Source organism: Aptenodytes patagonicus, chromosome 27 (genome assembly GCF_965638725.1).
Source record: "Aptenodytes patagonicus chromosome 27, bAptPat1.pri.cur, whole genome shotgun sequence".
NCBI lineage: Eukaryota > Metazoa > Chordata > Aves > Sphenisciformes > Spheniscidae > Aptenodytes > Aptenodytes patagonicus.
Window position 1 is genome coordinate 117,612 of NC_134975.1, and position 18,388 is coordinate 135,999.

An 18,388-nucleotide genomic window follows, 5' to 3' on the forward strand; every position below is an offset into this window, starting at 1 on the left:
GGCATCTTGCGGCTGTTCGAGCTTTGCTGCTGTGACAGCTCCGCACAAACCCCCCCAAAAAGATCATCTGAAAGTCGGAATTTCCTGACCTGTGCATGGATTTGGTGCCTTGGGAATGAGGTGACGGGGAAACCTTAGATTTAGCGAAGCACGGCTGCTCAGAGCCAAGCCCGGCGCTTCCCCGGGGCGACAACTGGGTTGCCGCAACTTTGCTATTATAACCAGCTACAAAACTGGTTTGACCTTTCTGGTGCCTGCTCAAAAGAGGTCAGCGCTTCTAACGCAAATTGTTTTGCTTCTTCCAAAAGGTGAAGGCTAAATGTCAGGTTTGATGAATGAGTGACCTTTTCATGGGGGTGGAGGGGAAACTCCTGTGCACGCTCCACCCCGCGCACCGACGTCACTTCCATTATGGGGCTGAGTAACGTTTTCCAAGAAGTCAGAGACGGTAGGTTGAAGCAGCGCCGTCATCCGTGTGGGAATCGCATCTGGCACAGACTTACTACTCTCTAATGAACGTCGGTGACCAAATCACCTCTTGCTTGTTTGAATTGAGAGCTGGAGCGAGCAAGAGGCATGACGAGGGTGGGGGGAGATCCCTCCTAGGTTGACTGGTTGCCATCAGCACCTGCTTTCCCCATCCTGCCTCATGATGCTGGAGGTGTCAGCGTCCCCACGCGTGGTCCTGGGAAGGTGTGGTAGAGCAGGGAGCAGCACAAAGCACTGGAGAAGTATTAAACGGTGCGTCAGGATGTCTGTACGGCAGGGCGAAGGCTTGCTGAGGTCTCCACAAGGGTCTTCACCCAAAAGCAGCCCCGCTGCTTGCTGGAGTGAGATGCCCAACGGAGCAGCTTCCAGTTTGGGCGCTCAGCGGGTGTTTTGCCACGGCCCGGTACGCGGTGGCTGTCGGCACTCCTGGAATCCAGCCCTTCAGGAAGGCGAGCCTGCTCGGGGCTGCCTGCGCCCTACTTCCCCTTGCAGACCTCGAAACCTGGTGGGACGGAGGCGGATGCTCGGCAAGGGTGCTTGGGAGCTGGCCTGAGCAGGTTTCTGCCGAGCACGGGTGAGTCTCGGGCTTATCCCGGATCCAGAAGCTCCACCGTGCGTTGCTTTCCCAGGGGGGAGATCCCCAAGTGCTGCTCTCAGCCCTTCACCTCTGACGTGCCCCTCGGTGTTAGCTGCAGCGCAGCACTCGGCGGGGTGGGGGTGGGAAATAAACCCTCTGGCTGGAGGCACGTTTTGTGAGCTGACCGGCTGTGGGACGTGGTTTGCATCCACAGCTCTCCTTGCTTTGGCCCTACGTTGTGGCACCTTCGTTGTTTAGGGCTGTGAGTTTGTGTTGAACAGTGGGGTGACCCACGGGGACGAGCCAAGCCATCGCCCTGTTGCTAATACAGGTTCGCCAGGCCTCGAGGAGAAGCTCAAGGAAGGCAAAGCACCTTAAGAAAGCCTTTTCCTAGCTCTGTCGCAACACCGTGTTAGGCTGGTGCCAGCGTGGTGCTTCCCATCCATGAGCAAGAGCTGCTGAAAGAACTAAATGGCACGAGAAGGGAGGAGGAAAACTCTTACGGACTCGGCGCTGCAGTGATCCCGTTGCCTTTGAGCCTGCATGCTCTGCTGAATGAGGACCCGGGTTTACAGCAGCCGTTCAGCTCTGCTTTATGCCGTCCCACGCGAGCCGGCGGGTCTCACGCCGCTACACGCTTGACAGGCTGAATAGTGAAATTTAAATTTATAGGAAAATATTACTGAGGTTAAAGGAAGGAGCCGAGCACCTCTCGCCGTCGTCTTTCCTTCCTGTGCCCTTGCTCTCGCCGAGGGGGGCCGCGGTGTTTGCCGATGCGTTCCTCTGGCTCCCTTAGCAACCTGCCGGCACGCGGAGGGTAGCCGGGGCATTGCGATATCTCCTCCCAGATCCGCGGTGAGGAGGTGGTGTGGGAACCAGACGAGTGGTACCCGAGCTGGCAGGCTATTTTGAGATCACCCCACCCCAGGCTCTGGTGCTCGCGTCTCGCTAAGGGGCTGGAGCGAGCCGTGACCGGGGTGTGCAGTCAGATGCTCCCCTTTGACTCATCGACCTCGATACGGTCCGAGATAGCTCAAAACTCGTCCCGTCTGTCTCTTTAATTGCAGGTGGCTCCATGTCCCAGCTCCAGAGCTCCTGGGAAATGCACCAGCAGAGCGTGGCGTATCTTCCAAACACAGGTAAACGATAACCCTCTGCGCAGAGGACGTCCTCCTTGGGGTTGTGTCTGTCTTTTTCCTGGGAGCTTTCTCCGAGCAGCGTAGACGACTAGGACTCCTATCTAAAGGTGCTAGGACCGTTGGCTGCGCTAAGTTTCAGGTGAGGTACAGGTGAAGCCAAGACGGGGAGCAAACTCCAAGCTCCTGGGGTTGCTTTGGGAGCTGGCCGTCCCCAGGTACATCCGCTCGCCAGCCGTAGGGCCTTTGAACGTCGCGTGCCAGCTCTGCCGAGCTGCTCTCCCCCGGCAGGGGATCAAGAGGAGTCCAAGCTTTATTCAGATCAAGCAATAGCAGTCTGGTAGACTTACAGCGAGGCGTAAATTGTAGGGTTGTCCTTTTTTTTCTGAACTCGCTTCCGCTCCAGACTCGCGGTCTGGAGTTACTGAGTGACTGATAAAAGAGTATTTTACACAGGACGGTTCCAGCACCAGCTAAAAAGCCTTTCGAAAGCAGACTAGACGCAGCTGGGCAGCAGCTATCTGCAGCGCCTCTCGAGAAAACGTTTAGCCATGCTGAAAACAAACAAAAAAGCTTGTTTGAAGCTCTCGAACCAACTTAAAACTTCTCATCCCGGGACGCGCAGAAGGGGGTAGCTCTGCCCTGTGTATGGGGAGACTGAGGCGCAGGAGCTGCCCGAGAACTCGCGGGGAAAGCTGAGCTACCGACGCAGCCTGACCTACCAAACCGCCGGTGCCGTCTGAAACCGCGGCCTCGGTGCGGTCTTCGCCAAGATTTGGCGCTATGAAAGCTTTTTAACCTTTGTTTTCCCAGTGCTTTTAAACACTCGGTCTTTCTAACAGCAGACAGGCTCCTACCGGGGGGATGTTGTAAGCCGGGGGAAGTCTATTAAAAGCTCCGGTTTAATATTCATTTCGGCGATCTGCGTTAGGAGCACCGTTTTCACCCCCCCCTCCCTTGTTTACCTCCCTGTTGAGGATTTTTTTTATTTTTTCTCTTTTAAACAATGCTCACTTGAGTTGCATTTGGGATTTTTTTCTCGCTTACGGGAGCTGGCGTGAGCGTGCCGCTTCCTGTCTGTGCACAAGGGAAATTCTGCGCCGGCGTACGGGCGGCGTGACCTCTTTCCCTGTGGTTTTGCAGCATCGATCTCGGCGGATTCTGGTCCCTTCAAGGCTTTCTGAAAACAAACGCGAAGGAGCGCGCGTGTGTGTGTGGGGAGGGGGGAAACCGACCTTCTGGGTTTGGGGTGGGCTATAGGGGTTCTCTCGCTGATGCGCGGCCAGCGACCGTAAGCGTGCTCTGCGGTGCGTTTAAGGCTGGGGGTATGGGAGGGGGGGGGTGTGTGTCAGTCCTGATTTTACTGGGTACACGAGTAAATGCGTACGCGTTACTAAAAACTAGCCAGAACCTGCTTCTTGGTGGTGTTAGTGCATGGAGGCAGAGGGAACACGGAAGCTTTTCTTGCCAGATTGTGTTGAAGCCAAGGAGAACTCCTTTATTTGCATCTCATTCGCTTTCGGTGTAGCTGTGACAGCTTTACAAAATAAATACCTGGCTTTCTCTGCTCTCCCAGACATGGAGACCGTGGCTGCTAGCACTTCGCTTCCCGACCCAGCCGGCGAGTTCGACAAGAACGTGCCCCGTATCTGCGGCGTCTGCGGGGACAGAGCCACTGGCTTTCACTTCAACGCCATGACCTGCGAAGGCTGCAAGGGCTTCTTCAGGTGAGCGAGGGTCTTCGGGGCGGAGGAATCTGACTCCGCAACCAGCAAGCCTCGAGGAGCAGGCGATCTGATCCTCAGGGTGCTGCCCGGCTGCTGTTCCAGTCACCTGCGTCCCTACAAAGCTGGGCTGCAGATGGCCTTGCCGGAGCTGTGCCCGCGTTGCAGACAGCCGACACGCCGGCAAATCTTGGTAATGGAGAGATCACAAAACCGTTTCCCTTCTCGTGGCTTACCGTGGCACCCCGCTACTGGGAAATAAGTTGTTTTCCCCTTAGCCGGAGATTTCCACCTGTCTGGGAGCCTTGCAGGCCTCCACGTGCTGTATAGGCGGGAGCGTAAGAGCCTCTGGCACACTATGGACGGCACCTGAGAAAAATACACCTGAAAACTAGCGGTCTTTGAGAACTCAACTGGTATGACGGCCGCAAACTTCTTTTCTTTAAAGCAAGCCGCCTCTAATGCCTGCTCTGAAGCTCTGTACGCTTGTGTACGGAGATGCATGGGGTCCTCTGCCCGCCCGCTGGAGCGGGCACCAAGCTCTTCCCAAAATCAGGCAGCCTTTCACTCACAACTCCGGCTCTCGGGGGGGGGGGGGGTTAAAGTAGCCGTAGGCTGTATCTGCGGCTGTCTTGAGGCTTTTTTTTTCCCCACTGTCAGGCGGGGGTCTTGAGTGGCCTCAAGCTGGTCCTCAGCAGGGCAGAAACGTCTCTGAGAGCTGCCGGGGTCTCCGAGAGTTGCAGGTTTTTGTGGATATTTGTTAGCGGTTCGTTTTCACCCCCGCGTCTGTCGAGGCAGTGCTCCCGTACAGGCGGCGCCGAACCGTTCACGTGGGAGTTCAGATCGCTTGCGCCGAGTGAGAGAATGACTAAGCGCTGGTGAAACGAAGCAAGGTGACGACTGGCGTGGGACTGGCTGGGAAAAGCCTCGCTCGAGTATTTTTTTTTGCGCCGTAATGAGAAGGTGGCAGAGGCGGCTGTGGGATCGCAAACACCGGAGCGCGCAGCAGCTTTACTCCTTGAGCTGGGCTGTTACAGCAACCGGCGCTTGAACTTTCACAGCAAAGTCGTAACTCCTCCTCTTGCAGGAATTTCGGGGCTTAGACGGGGGTTTTCACGTACCGCAGCCTTGCAGTCTGTTTTCGAACAGGGCGGCTTCGAAGCCCAGCCAACCTGAGCGACAAGATTTTCCTCAATTACTGCCGCTAAATGAGTAACTCTCCTTTCACGTGCTCTCCTCCGCGCTCTGCCCTGGTGTCCCTGACCTCCGCTGGCCCCGTTGTGGGCCGCGGAGGCAACGGTCTGGCTTTTGACCTCTGAAATAGGCCGGGGCTGCTTGACGAACCCTTCCTGGGCGCGATGTGGCTCTTGCAGAAACGGCGCGAGCCCTGCCGCTGTGTTTCCTCATCTCTGTTGTCACACCGTTGTAATCGTGCAAGGCATACGGCTGTGACAGCGTTTCTGAACAGACATCTTAACGACGTGAAGAGCTCCCATCTTCAGCTAGCCCTTCGTGCCCCGCATAAAGACTTTCTTTTCAATTTAAGGCTCTTTACTACATTTTTGATCTTGCTCTCCAGGCACACTCGCCCCATGCTAGGTCTTGGTGTGTTCCCTCTTGCTTACGCAGGCTTGTTTACGTGCCATTTTTCAATCACTGAATCAATTAGTGCTTGCGGCTGCCACGGTATCTAAGTGCTTTCTGCATTAAAATGTAGCAGCGCTGCCGTGGAAGAGCCTGGACCCCTAAAACTCGCCTGGAAAAGCTACGCATCCCTTTGCCAGCACCTTGGGTTTTGTAACCGCCTGTGCTTGCGTGCGCTTGCTGGTTTTCAACTTTCAGCTCGCAGTCCCTGAGCAGGTCTTTGGGGGGGCGGGGGGGGGATCACTGCGCCGGTATCATAGAATCACTGAGGTTGGAAAAGACCTCTAAGATCATCGAGTCCAACCGTCGACCCAACACCCCCAGGCCCACTAAACCATGTCCCTCAGCGCCTCATCTACTCGTCTTTTAAATACCTCCAGGGATGGGGACTCAACCCCTTCCCTGGACAGCCTGGTCCAATGTTTCACCACTCTTTCAGTAAAGACATTTTTCCTCACGTCCAATCTAAACCTCCCCTGGCACAACTTGAGGCCGTTTCCCCTCGTCCTGTCGCTTGTTCCTTGGGAGAAGAGACCGACCCCCACCTCGCTACAACCTCCTTTCAGGTGGTTGTAGAGGGCGATGAGGTCTCCCCTCAGCCTCCTCTTCTCCAGGCTGAACAACCCCAGTTCCCTCAGCCGCTCCTCATCAGACTTGTTCTCCAGACCCCTCACCAGCCTCGTTGCCCTTCTCTGGACACGCTCCAGCACCTCGACGTCCTTCTTGGAGTGAGGGGCCCAAAACTGAACACAGTATTCGAGGTGCGGCCTCACCAGGGCCGAGTACAGGGGCACGATCACTTCCCTGCTCCTGCTGGCCACGCTATTTCTGATACAGGCCAGGATGCCCTTGGCCTCCTTGGCCGCCTGGGCACACTGCCCATCAATTTCTGGTGGCTGATCACACTTACCCGGGAGGTCGGATTCGCAGCCTTGGCTGGAATGGGCTAAAAGAGGGCGAGCGGCTGTGAATATCGAACGGCGGCAGCAGCAAAACCTCGGGAAGGTTTCACAGCTTTTGTGGGGTGTTTTGTTTTTCTTTTTGAGCGCACTCAGGTTGCAGATGTGACTTGGCCTCCTCTGCAGGCTGGACCAGGACCCGTTCTTCTGTACCCGGGGCCCTGCGCACCGTAGCGGAGGGATGCAGCAAAATGCACCCTGAGCCTCGGCTCGCTGGGGTGACAGCAGAACCGCTGGAGGACCTCCTGATGGATCTCACCTGCCTTGGGGACGTACCTGTGTGACGTGCTTCCCCGGCGTGAAGTCCCCCAGGAGGTCCTGGGTTTGACGGCTCTATAAAAGGCATTAGGAATTTACTGGCACCTCTGGGTGCTCAGACGTGCACGTAACCTGCAGCACAAACAGGCGTGAGGCAACCTTTGGCTGGTTGCTTCAAAGTCCACTGTTTACCGATGGTGGCAACGGCAACGGCAGCCTTTTTATTGAGCTCCGCTGTTTGCTCAGGAGCTCTTAAAAAGCAGCTAAGCCCGAGCGATTTATTCTGCTGTGATTTGGCTGAAGCATCCGTGGTTTCTTTGGTTTCTTCTGCAGTCCTAGGTTTCCCCCCCCCCCCGTTGCGACGACACTGGGCGTTAATAGCAGAGCTGCTTGGAAAGGCTCTGGGTATTTCAAAACCTATTAAGTCCCCACCCATCCTGTCTGCATCACCGCATCTCCCACTCCCGTAATCCTCCCCAGTTCTTTGCCGTGTTCTACGCGAAACTTTTAAAATGAATCCATCCCCTCTTCGTCCTTCCCCGGGGGTCTCTCCGGATACTTCGGGGCAAGGTGCAGTTGTCTGGAGGGTTCCTGGGATCAGAATAGGGAGATGGAGCTGGCAGGATTTGGGGGAGAGAAGGCAAACGGCTGCAAAACGGGTGCCGGGTTGCTGCAGCTCTGCTCCCGGCGTTGGCTCGGCTGGCGGCGCACCAAGGGGCTTCCCTGGAAGGCTGTGTAGGTGTCACGGGGGAGAAACAGGGAATTATCCTACCGCAGACGGTTTGTGATGGCTGTGTCAGGTGGTTCTGCTGCAGCCTCGGTGCCAAAATGACTCCTCGTGTGTTAGCCGTGCGGTGGGTGACGGAAAGGACGTGCCAGGAAGGCCACCGCGGGGTTTGGTTATGAGTAGGGCGGCTTTCAGGAAACTGTATTTCAGAGGTTCTGCATAATGCGAGGGTTGCGGGTATCGAGAGCCCATTTTGCTAATAAAAACTCGGAAACTTTGAAGATCGATCCTGTCTGGTAAAGGGGAAGGACCGAGCACGCCGCTAGCACCCGCCACGTGATGCAGGTCTGGTCGGGGCTTCGCCCTCCCTCCGGCGGGGGCCGGCGGGCTGCTATTCACCATCTGGTTTCTATGGAACTTCACATTTCTGAGAACCTAAAAGCCGTTTCATAGAGGCACTGGGCTTCGCTTTCCCCTCGGTGTGCTAGGTAGGGCCGTCGGGCATGTGTCTACCAAGAACGGGGCTCAACTGCTGCAGCCCGGGGGGGGGGGGGTTGGTTAATGATCAGGTTTCCCGGCTTGCGGAGCTGGAGTTAGGCAAATCGCAGTCCTCACCGCGGCTGGAGCGGTCACCAGATCTGCTGGGCAAGGTAAAGCCAGATGGGCTCCCGTGCGATGGGCGTCCTGCAAGCACCGGTGAGCGATGGACGTTACCCCTCTGCGCCCGGCAGCCTGGGCTTCGCAGCGTTGCGTTTCCGTGGGGCAAGTGGTGATGCGGGAGAGCACGCACGGGAACCGCTGTCCCTCTTTCCCCTGCCGCCGCCGCCGGGTACGGCCACCCCGACCTCGGAGCACGTTGTTCTCCGCTCGGCAAACCCGAGCTTCCCCCGCTGCTGGCCGCGGCCGTGTTTACTCTCTCGCCCGCAGGCTGGGTTTGCGCAGGGAGGGATCTCGTTATTTTTAACGTTCAGCAGCCTGCCTGGGACGCAGATCTTAAATGAGCCTTGAAATGGCTAGTTCTGGAGCTTTATAAAAATACGCCGGGGCCAGACGGCGTGAGCTCCTGCTCGTGGGGCGGACGGCCGCTCCTTTGCGCTGCTGGTGGAACTCGGGGCCCCTCGTAGCCGAGAGCCACGGACCCTTGGGGCAGAGAAGCGACTGCTTGTCCCCAGCCACCCTGCCTTCGAATAAACTGCAATTTTCATACCAAACCCATAATGTTGGCTTGCCCTCGCACGCAGGACATCTTTCCCTGCCCGAGGGCCTTGTGTTTCTCTGGCTTGTTTGTGCATTCCCTAGCCTTGCCCCGGGGCTGCGGGGGGGAAAAGATGAGCCGCCTGCCTGCCCCAGATGCTCAAAACCAGAGTCGCTCACCAAAACTGGGAGATTTTGGGGTCTTCAGTTCCGAATCCTGATTTGCCCCCGAGCTGAGCAACGCTTCTCCCCGTTCCTGGGAGAGCAAAGGTCCTGCTGGTCTCGGTGGAAGGGGAAAAGCCAGAGAAAAGTGATAAACTGTGAGCCAGCTGCTGGGTGAAACAGGAATTTCTTAGCAGAAGGCAGGTTATGGAGGGCTCTGCCGTCCGCCTCTCCTGTATTAATTTTCCTAAATGCATTTATTCATCTGCGAGGTGAAGGGAGAGTAAAGCCTCTTTGTTTAAGCCTCTTTGTTTACATCTCCCTTTCTAAAATAGCCTCTAATTGCATGCTACGTGCCGCTCGGGTCTGCAGCCCGAGAACGTATTTTATATTTATACCCTCTAAGAGCAGGCTTGGTGCCGTTCCGGGGCTGGAGGGGCCCCTCGGCCGTCGCCCTCTCAGCCTGCAGTCGCCCGTTTGGCAGGTCCACGTTGCCTGCCTGCGGGGCGCGGGGGTCGTGCATCACCAGCTCAGCTTCGCGGGGGGCTTTTACCGCTAGAAGAGCGACTCTTTCTAGCGGGAGACTCTTCCTGCCGGCGCTGAAATACAGCGTTAACCCGGTGGCGGATTTCTCGCCCGTTGCACCTGAATTGCATCGCAGCTCTGCTTCTCTGCTGCCGTTTACCTCTGAACGTCCTCGCTTTGACTTTCCAGCCTGGAGGCGTCCTGGGCTTGGTTTAACCCCCCCCTTCCAAAAATCACGTCTTCGTTTAAAGCGAGCGGCACCTTTAGAAATGCTCGCAAATCCAGCCGTGAGCTTCGCTCGCCGATGGCAGACCGTTGAGTAACTTTCTCCGAAGCAGAGCCCTAGCATCTCCCAGCGGGAGAGGAGAAACTGCCCTTAACGGGCCAGCTCAGCTCTGCTGGTAACGTGTCATTAGTGGCCGTCGCGCAGGACGGCCCCGCGGAAAGGCGAGTTTTCGCTGGGAGCTCCGGCTTTGACCCTTTGTACTTGGAAGATTTACAGTCCCGATTGCAGCAGCGGATTAACGTGGCACGGTGTGGTTTTGGTGGAAGGAGAGGGTTATTATGTTAAGTGTTGTTTCTCTTGTACCCTGCAGTGAGACTTCTTTCTCCCGCGCGCACAAACATGCGCTCCAGCCAGTTATTCTAGCAAAGCCAGGCTTTAAAGGCTGGTAAATGTTTAATAACGCAGGCTGCTTTGGTACATACCGGCCTCCGCTCTGGTTTCTTTCGCTGCTGGTGGGGGTTTCTCTACAATCCTCCCACCCTTCTTTTTGGCCTTCAAAATACCTGTTCAAAACCAGAAAGCTGCTTAACCTATGCTTGAACCCCCGGGCTGCGTCCTTGTAAGAAGTTGTCTTTTTTTTTTTTTTCCTCCTGTGCTGTCCGGCAATGCCCGAACCTCTAAGATCAAACCCGTAAGATGCACCCAACCGGCTGCAGCCGCTCCAACTTGGTCTTCTCGAGCGACCAGCTGAGCGGAACAGAGTCAAGTCAGAGACGTCTCCAGCATCCTCTCAGCAATCCCTCTCCGGCAGTTTGCTGTCCGGAGAGCTGGATTTGCGCCCCTCCTCCCGACGTTCGGAGCAGCCCCTTGCACAGGCAGACGGGCGTTGATTTTTGACCCAAGGCATTTACTGATTTATTTTCTCCCGTTCCCCTCCAGGAGAAGCATGAAGAGGAAAGCGATGTTCACCTGCCCGTTCAATAGCGACTGCAAAATCACCAAGGACAACCGGCGGCACTGCCAGGCGTGTCGGCTGAAGCGCTGCGTGGACATCGGCATGATGAAAGAGTGTGAGTATGCAGACACGCATCCCGCCGGGAACGGCCCGGCTTCATGCTGCCGTGTCCTCGTCCTTCTCAATTAACGTGCGGCGCAGAAGGCAGGCACGCGAGCGTAAACACCCGAGAGCCCTACAAGGATTCGAAGAGGATGCAAAGGGCAGGGGCCGCGGTGGGTAATGATTGAGAGGAGCTGGTTTAATGATTGAGGCCATTCCTGTGGTGGTTAGCCATCTGGGGACTTGCTTTTATCGGAGCCAGGTCACCTTAGCTGGCTCTTGGGGGGGGGGGGGGGGGGGGCATCAGTTTAGTGAGAGCGTCCGGGGCTGTTTCTGATTAACTCCCGGTCACGTTGACTGAACTTACTCCCGTCCCGCCCAGCGCAAAGCCGTCGTCCTCTCCAGTGCGTTTTTGCATGCCCCTCGCCGCAGCCGAACAGGGAGAGTCGAACAAGCTTCCCCGCAGCGACGGTCGTTTCCGTTAGCGTGGAACTGGCTTGCGTTTTGCTCTGCGACACCCCTTGGGCTTCTTTTTTTTTGGGGGGGGGGGGGGGGGCCTTATTCTTGCGACGTGGGTCTGTCCATCCAGCCACACGCGCAGCAGAGACTTAAGTAAATAGCAGAGGGGAGTAAAGTAGTTTTTAACTCGATCCAAGCACGCCAGCGTTGGCCCAATATTTATTTTCTTCAACGATATTTATAGATGAGCAGCTCTTTAAAAATAAAATCTGCTTGACGCGCTTCCTCCTACGTGCGCGCGCTGTCCGCGTCCTAAGTCTTCAGGAGAAGGCTGCTGCTCGTGTGGCGTCCAAACCGAAATAGCAGCCTCCTGCTGGGAGGCGTTGCAAACAGCATGTCACGTCGACTGACTGACGGACCCGATGACTTGGAAAATGGAAGTGGCGCCCGTTTCCTGACGCGGTGAGCAGCGAGCAAGCGGCGTCCGACGTCGCCGGCTGCCACCAAAGCACCTGGGTCCTCCAGGAAACCAGAACTTGTAGGTGTTTGCAGGAAAAAAGCGGCCTAAATTTCTAATAGTCCCAAAGATCGAGCAGATCCCCGATGAAGAGAAGATCCCTGGGCCCTTTTTTTTTTTTTTTTAAAAACTAGCGGCTGCGTCCCATAAAGAGGGAGAAAAAGGGCCATATAATATACCGTACGTACCCATGTTTTGGGTGAGTACGAGGACGTGCGAGCCCGTGGTAGCCGGTCGGTGCCGTCCATTTGGCGCAGCCGTTGCTAACGAGGGAAACGTGTTGATTTGCACCGGTTAATTACCCAGGAAAGGCCGGAAAATTCAGCGGCAGAGACGCACGGGGTGTTTGCACCCCGGCTGGGGCCGGGTCCCGGGGATGCGTGTGCTCTCCGCAGGAGTTCACTCGTAAGGGACCCCGTTAGCGAACCGTCACTGGATTAACAAAACCGAACCTAAGGAGACTAAAAATAGCCTCCCCGCGGACTTTGCTGCTGGTTAAATGAAGGAGAACGAGGTGTGCTGCGGTTATTTTTAGGTCGAATCTTGATCTTGAAGCTCTTGGGGGGGGGGGGGGGGGGGGTCTTCCCCGGGCTGTCGTTGAAGGCGGTGAGGATTGTCGCAGGCGAGGCTGGGTCAGTCTGACCCCGCTGCCGATGGGATCCGAGTCCGAAGCAGAAATGAGGGAGTGAGATGGGGATAAAGAGGAGGAGGAGGAAGGCAGACCCCGGCAGACCTCGTGCCTGTGTTAATCTGGGGTTTGGCGCAGGCAGACCCTTCTCCGTCCCTGGAGCGCGGGGTGGTTGGACGGCCTGGATGACTTTAGACACCATCTCCAGCCCAAACCACGCAGGGCTGAGACCTGCGGCAGCGCCGAGGGTCCCTTTCCCCGACGCGCGATCCCGGTTTGGGTGCAGCCAAACCTGTGGACCAGACGCTGCGGCGATGGGCTGGAGGAGCCAGCGCTTTGTCGGGGAGGCGCGGCAAGGAAGGGATCGCGTGCCTTCAAACTCATACACAGCAAAAAGCCCTGAGCTACCGGCGCTCCCCGGGGAGTTGGGGACAGCGTCGGGGCGGCCACCGTCCCCTGAGGAGGGGCCAGGGAGGGGAGGAGGTGGAAGCTGGAGGGCAGCCGAGGTTACGGCCGTAAGGCTGGAGCAGGATTTTTTAGCCCCGCCGCAACGCCTGGGTTCATCCCAAGCTGTCCGCAGCCGACGTTAGCAAATATTTGTGGTTTTCTTCCTGTCTTATCCGCGCGGGGTAAAGCGCAGGGCAAGCTTGCGGGGCTGCGCCGGCGGGTGATCGGCGGAGGAGAAAATCCACCTCGCAGCCCGAGCCGGGGCATTTGGGAAGGCTCCTTTCGCCGCTCTCGGGAGCGGTTTCCCTTCGGATGGCTCCGAGGAGGGCAGGTCTCCAGCCTAGGGACGCCTCGGCTGCCCTCTCCGCTTGCCACTGGTTTTTTCCTAGGATGATGCTTGGCGTGAATGCCCTTTTAAAGCGGGGCGAAGGGTCCATTGCTGGACTATCCTGCCTGCTTTGGCACTGGTTTGGGTGGAAAAATCCTTCTGCCCTGCAAAATGGCCTTTCGCCAACTGCCCGGAGCTCAGGAAGGGACGCTCGTCCCTCGGGGCCGTGATGGCCAAAGCACGGGGCATCAGATGAACCCGGGGCTCCGCAGCCACCCCGTAACCTTTGGGTGATTCACCTCTCTCAGTGTCTCTGCCCCTTCTCCCCCAACCTTTAACAGCTCTCCGGTGTTTGCAGCGTACGCGCGCGGGGACGGGGGACGGCTCCTCTCTCCTGCACGGTCTACAAGTCGTTGCAGCAAAGCAGGAAGATAAATTACGCGTGTAATTTATCCCCCCTGGAGGGACCCACGGGCTCCGAGGGGCTGCAGGAGTCTCGCGGCATTGCATTTATTCTCTCCCCGCCACCTTATTTGCTGCTGGGGCATATTTTTTTTTTTTTTGTGTGTGTGTGTGCTCGTCGTGGTGCCAGTCAGCTGGGAATCAGTGAATTTCCTTGGGAGGGTCCCCAGCCCTGTCCTGGGGCAGTTTGTCCCTCTGCAGCCGTGTCCTCGGACGTCGCTGAAGGCGGTTGCAGCTAATTCCCCTCCCCGGTGCCGCAGCAAGGTCTGTAGCTTGCCTGGGGTCAGCAGCCCATGGATCTCCTCTCCCCTTTTCCAAGGAAAAGGCTTGCCGGGATCTTGTTGTAGTCACGAGCAGCTGATGCTCAGCATCCTCACCACGAGGCTCGATTTATGATCTCAGTGCTGAAAATCCCCCAAAGGGGAGGAGGGAAAAAAAAAAAACCAACGACAAACCACCAAACCATCATCTCGGAGCCAGGGAGAGGAGCAGAAATTGGAAGGAGATTGTGCGGAGAGAGGGGAATTTCCCGAATCGCTCAGGAGAGGAGCGGAGCAGGCAGCGGCGAGGGCGGCGGTAGCCGACAGGGTTACGGTTGTTTAGGGTGGGCCTGCGGGACGAGGGTGAGCAAGGAGGGAGGTGGCGTTTCCAGCTCTCCTCCGCTTCCCCGAATGGGCGGTGATAGTCAAAGCGAAGAAAAAAAAGAAAAAAAAAAAAAGTCCCCGCTGCTCCAAACGTGGAATGTGTTATTCCCCGGCCCGGGAGCCTCTTGCACGGTGACGTTGTGCAATGCTGGCCTCCGGGACTCGCGCTGACCCGGAGACCGGCCGAGAGGCGAAACGGGAGCACGAGAGGGGAGGGAAGAGTCGTGGCCGTCCGGGAAAACGTCACTTGGGCGGCAGCTGGAGTTCGCAGGCTGGCCGGGAAGCGTCTCCGCTCCCCGCAGGCTCGAAGCACGCGCTATAAACATCCAGCGTCCTCCGTAGTTAGAGCAGGCTTGGAAGCCGGCAGGGGCTGAGCATCTGGAAAGCCCTCTCCGAAACCTGTGCAAGCATCGCTTCCGTTAGCCGTGTCTCGGCTGCGTCGGAGGGACGCGACCTCCTTGGCAGGGGGAGAGCGGTAGCCGGGGGCCCCGCAGCTGCTGTCGCTGCTCCGATTTTGCTCCGGCGCAGGTCTGGGACCTGTGATTTAAATCGCTGCCGCTCGCCCGTTGCTGCGAGCTTTCCTCCTCTCTGGTTTCCATGCGCACCCACGTGCTGCAGGAGATGCGTGCCGTCCAGCCAGCCCGTAGCGTCCCACTTACCCCCCCCCCCCCCCACCCCGGCTCCCGCCATCGCGATGTTTGCGTTCCTGTCGCGCAACGTGGTTTTTCTGGCCGCGCCGCCCCTCGCCCCAGCCCTGTCGCCGCTGGCTGTGCTGCCGATAACGCCTGGAGGGTGTTATGCTCCATCTTCCGATGACAAAGGCGTCTTGGGGGGGGGGGGGGGTGTCGCAGCTGGGGTTTGGGGCAGGTCAGCGGGGCTGAAAGGTGCGGTTTTGGGAGAAGCAGCAGGGATGAATTAGGCTTCGCTCCCCAGCTTTAAGGGGTGCACGGCAGGTGCCGCTGGGAAGGCTGCATCCCGGGTATTTGGAGAACAAGTCTGATGAGGAGCGGCTGAGGGAACTGGGGTTCTTTAGCCTGGAGAAGAGGAGGCTGAGGGGAGACCTCATCACTCTCTACAACCACCTGAAAGGAGGTTGTAGCGAGGGGGGGTCGGTCTCTTCTCCCAAGGAACAAGCGATAGGACGAGGGGAAACGGCCTCAAGTTGTGCCAGGGGAGGTTTAGATTGGACGTGAGGAAAAATGTCTTTACTGAAAGAGTGGTGAAACATTGGACCAGGCTGCCCAGGGAAGTGGTGGAGTCCCCATCCCTGGAGGTATTTAAAAGACGAGTAGATGAGGCACTGAGGGACATGGTTTAGTGGGCCTGGGGGTGTTGGGTCGACGGTTGGACTCGATGATCTTAGAGGTCTTTTCCAACCTCAATGATTCTATGATTCTATTTACTGCGCGAGCCGGTGCAGAGCGATCCTGGGCATCCTTGGCAGTTAAGTGAGGTTGCAACGCCCTGCGGGGCTGCGCGGGGGATGATTCCCGATCTCGATACATGTGCCTTGTCCCTACAGCGTATTAAACTGCTCCTTTTGCTTCTTGACCCTCATCTGGCCGTGAATCACCCCCAAGCTGTTGCTGCGAGGGGTGTTTCTGCGGCCCCCTCGCCAACCAGGGGCCGCCAGCTCGGCTTCTGACCGCCGCCTCTGTCCCAGCGAGACCCAAATGCCACCCCACCGTGACGGCTGTGCCAGGCAGGCTGTCCCAGGGTGGGGGAACAACCCCGGGGCTTTCTGCACCCCCCGGGGCTGGACGGTGTCCCCGGTTCCAGCTGGGGCAGGCAGAAGCACCCACCATTCAAGCTTCAACGAAACGCCCGAGCGACACCCGGTGAACACGTTTCATGCCTGAAGTTCCCTGAACTTCAATTTTGCTTTATATTTGGCTGCTCTTTCCTTGCCTGACGGAGCGAGTCTGCTTTTGCGCTGCTCCACACCACCCTCCGGCACTTCCAAGCCCCCGGTTTTGGCCGGGGTTTGCAGGGTTGTATCCTTGCCCGGCCGACTGCGTCCTCGTGCGCTCGGTAACCTCAGCGCTACCCTCGGCGTTGGCCGTGGTTTTTCCTGCCGCCCTTGTGGTGCCTCGCAAAGAGGGCCAGCGTCTGTCTGGAAGCAATGGGCAGATCTTATCTCAGCCTCCGCGTGGACTTCGGGTCAGGGCAGCCCGCAAACGCTCGGCCGCCTCGCCGGTCGTGCCAGGAGTCTGTGGCTGGACGCCTCCGGCTCAGCATTCGGGAGGAGATCGGATCCGGGGCGCGAGCCAGGATCTCGAGTGGAAGGTGCGGGTGTCGCTTCCCGATCCCGTATTCCCCCTCGAGGCAGGCAGGGACGTGGTGGGGCAGCATCCATCCTTCTGTGAGTACAAAGTAAATGAGTCAAATCCTCTTCCCCGGGACTTTATAAAGCAGGCAAGTGACTGCGCTGACATCCCTCGTCCGTGTTACCACCCGTCCTACCGAAAAGCCCTTCCTCCAGCGCAGCCAAGCGAAGCGCGTTTCGGGTTTGCTGCTCCCCGGCGTCACCGGGAACGATTTCACCAGAAACGCCGGGGGTGGTTCTCAATCTGCAATGCCAACGCCGGGCTGTGTCTCGGCTTGCACAAGTGCCGCTGTGTCACGGCACGGGCGTTCACAACACCAGGCAAGCTGGAAGTGAACCGCAGCTCCCCTTTATTTGAGTTTTATAAACACCTGCGGGGTTTCCTTTGGGTTTTAGTCTCCTGTGGGCTCCAGCAAGTCCTATCAGAGCACCGGTCCGTACTGGGACCGGTGCTGTTTAATGTCTTCATCGGTGACATGGACAGTGGGGTCGAGGGCACCCTCGGCCAGTTTGCAGATGACACCCAGCTGAGTGGTGCGGTCGACATGCCGGAGGGACGGGATGCCGTCCAGAGGGACCTGGACAAGCTCCAGAAGTGGGCCCGTGTGAACCTCATGGGGTTCAACAAGGCCAAGTGCAAGGTCCTGCACCTGGGTCGGGGTGACCCCCGGTCTCAATACGGGCTGGGGGACGAAGGGATGGAGAGCAGCCCTGCCGAGAAGGACTTGGGGGTGCTGGGGGGTGAAAAGCTGGACGTGAGCCGGCAACGTGCGCTCGCAGCCCAGAAGGCCAATTGTACCCTGGGCTGCATCCAAAGCAGCGTGGCCAGCAGGTCGAGGGAGGGGATTCTGCCCCTCTGCTCTGCTCTGGGGAGACCCCCCCTGGAGCACTGCGTCCAGCTCTGGGGTCCTCAGCACGAGAGAGACACGGACCTGTTGGAGCGGGTCCAGAGGAGGGTCATGAAAATGATCAGGGGGATGGAACCCCTCTGCTATGGAGAAAGGCTGAGAGAGTTGGGGTTGTTCAGCCTGGAGAGGAGAAGGCTGCGGGGAGACCTTCCTGCAGCCGTTCAATATATAAAGGGGGCTGATAAGAAAGAGGGACAGACCTTTTATCAGGGCCTGCAGCGACAGGACCAGGGGTAATGGTTTTACACTAAAAGAGGGGAGATTTAGACTAGATTTAAGGAAGAAATGTTTTACGCTGAGGGTGGTGAGACACTGGCCCAGGTTGCCCAGAGAGGGGGTGGATGCCCCATCCCTGGAAACATTCCAGGTCAGGTTGGACGGGGCTCGGAGCAACCTGCTCGAGTTGAAGATGTCCCTGCCCAGGGCAGGGGGGTTGGACTAGATGAGCTTTAGAGGTCCCTTCCAACCCAAACCATTCGATGATTCTATTAAACACCAAACCCGGGACCTGCTGCCGGCCAGAGCCGCGGCCCGTTTCTATCGACATCGCTGGCAGTTTGGCAATGGACTCACAGCAACGTGCAGCCCACGTGCTCTGCCGAGCTTCAGTGCGGCCGGCAGCCCCGGGACGTACAGGGAAACTGGATGTTTTGTTGCATAGAGCCTGTATAGGGAAATCTGGATGCCTCGGGGGATCGTACCAGGGAGCGCAAACCTTGCCAGCGTTTGTTCCCCCGTGGAAGTGATGCTTTGGGAAACGCTCTCGCTTTTCAGCTCCTACCAGACTGAGAAATGCTGCTGCCTCGCTGTTTCAAATCTGTTTGAGGGGCTGGATTTCCTAAAGGTGGGTGGGAAATCCCGAGGAGATTTCCCTTTGCAGTCTTGCCCCAACACAGAAACATCCTTTTCTTTCCAATCCACTCCGCGGATGCTTCCTCATTTTGGATCGATTCACTTGCAGGATCTGAGATTTGCTTGGTGTAGACACCTG

The 18,388-nt window shown here is 57.6% G+C and overlaps 1 protein-coding gene across 9 annotated transcripts in view; it reads left to right on the forward strand.

The window, feature by feature from the left end:
* The window catches only part of LOC143171410 (vitamin D3 receptor), a 44,433-nt gene that overhangs the window by 20,596 nt on the left and 5,449 nt on the right, over positions 1-18,388 (forward strand). For 7 of the 9 annotated variants that reach the window (XM_076360352.1, XM_076360358.1, XM_076360353.1 and 4 more), the window contains 3 exons: positions 2,134-2,205; positions 3,779-3,929; positions 10,561-10,691. In XM_076360352.1, coding sequence (XP_076216467.1) covers positions 2,142-2,205; positions 3,779-3,929; positions 10,561-10,691 — 346 coding nt within the window. In that variant the 5' untranslated portion in view covers positions 2,134-2,141. The remainder of the gene's footprint in view (positions 1-2,133; positions 2,206-3,778; positions 3,930-10,560; positions 10,692-18,388) is intronic. The other 2 variants (XM_076360360.1, XM_076360361.1) reach the window with 2 other exon arrangements.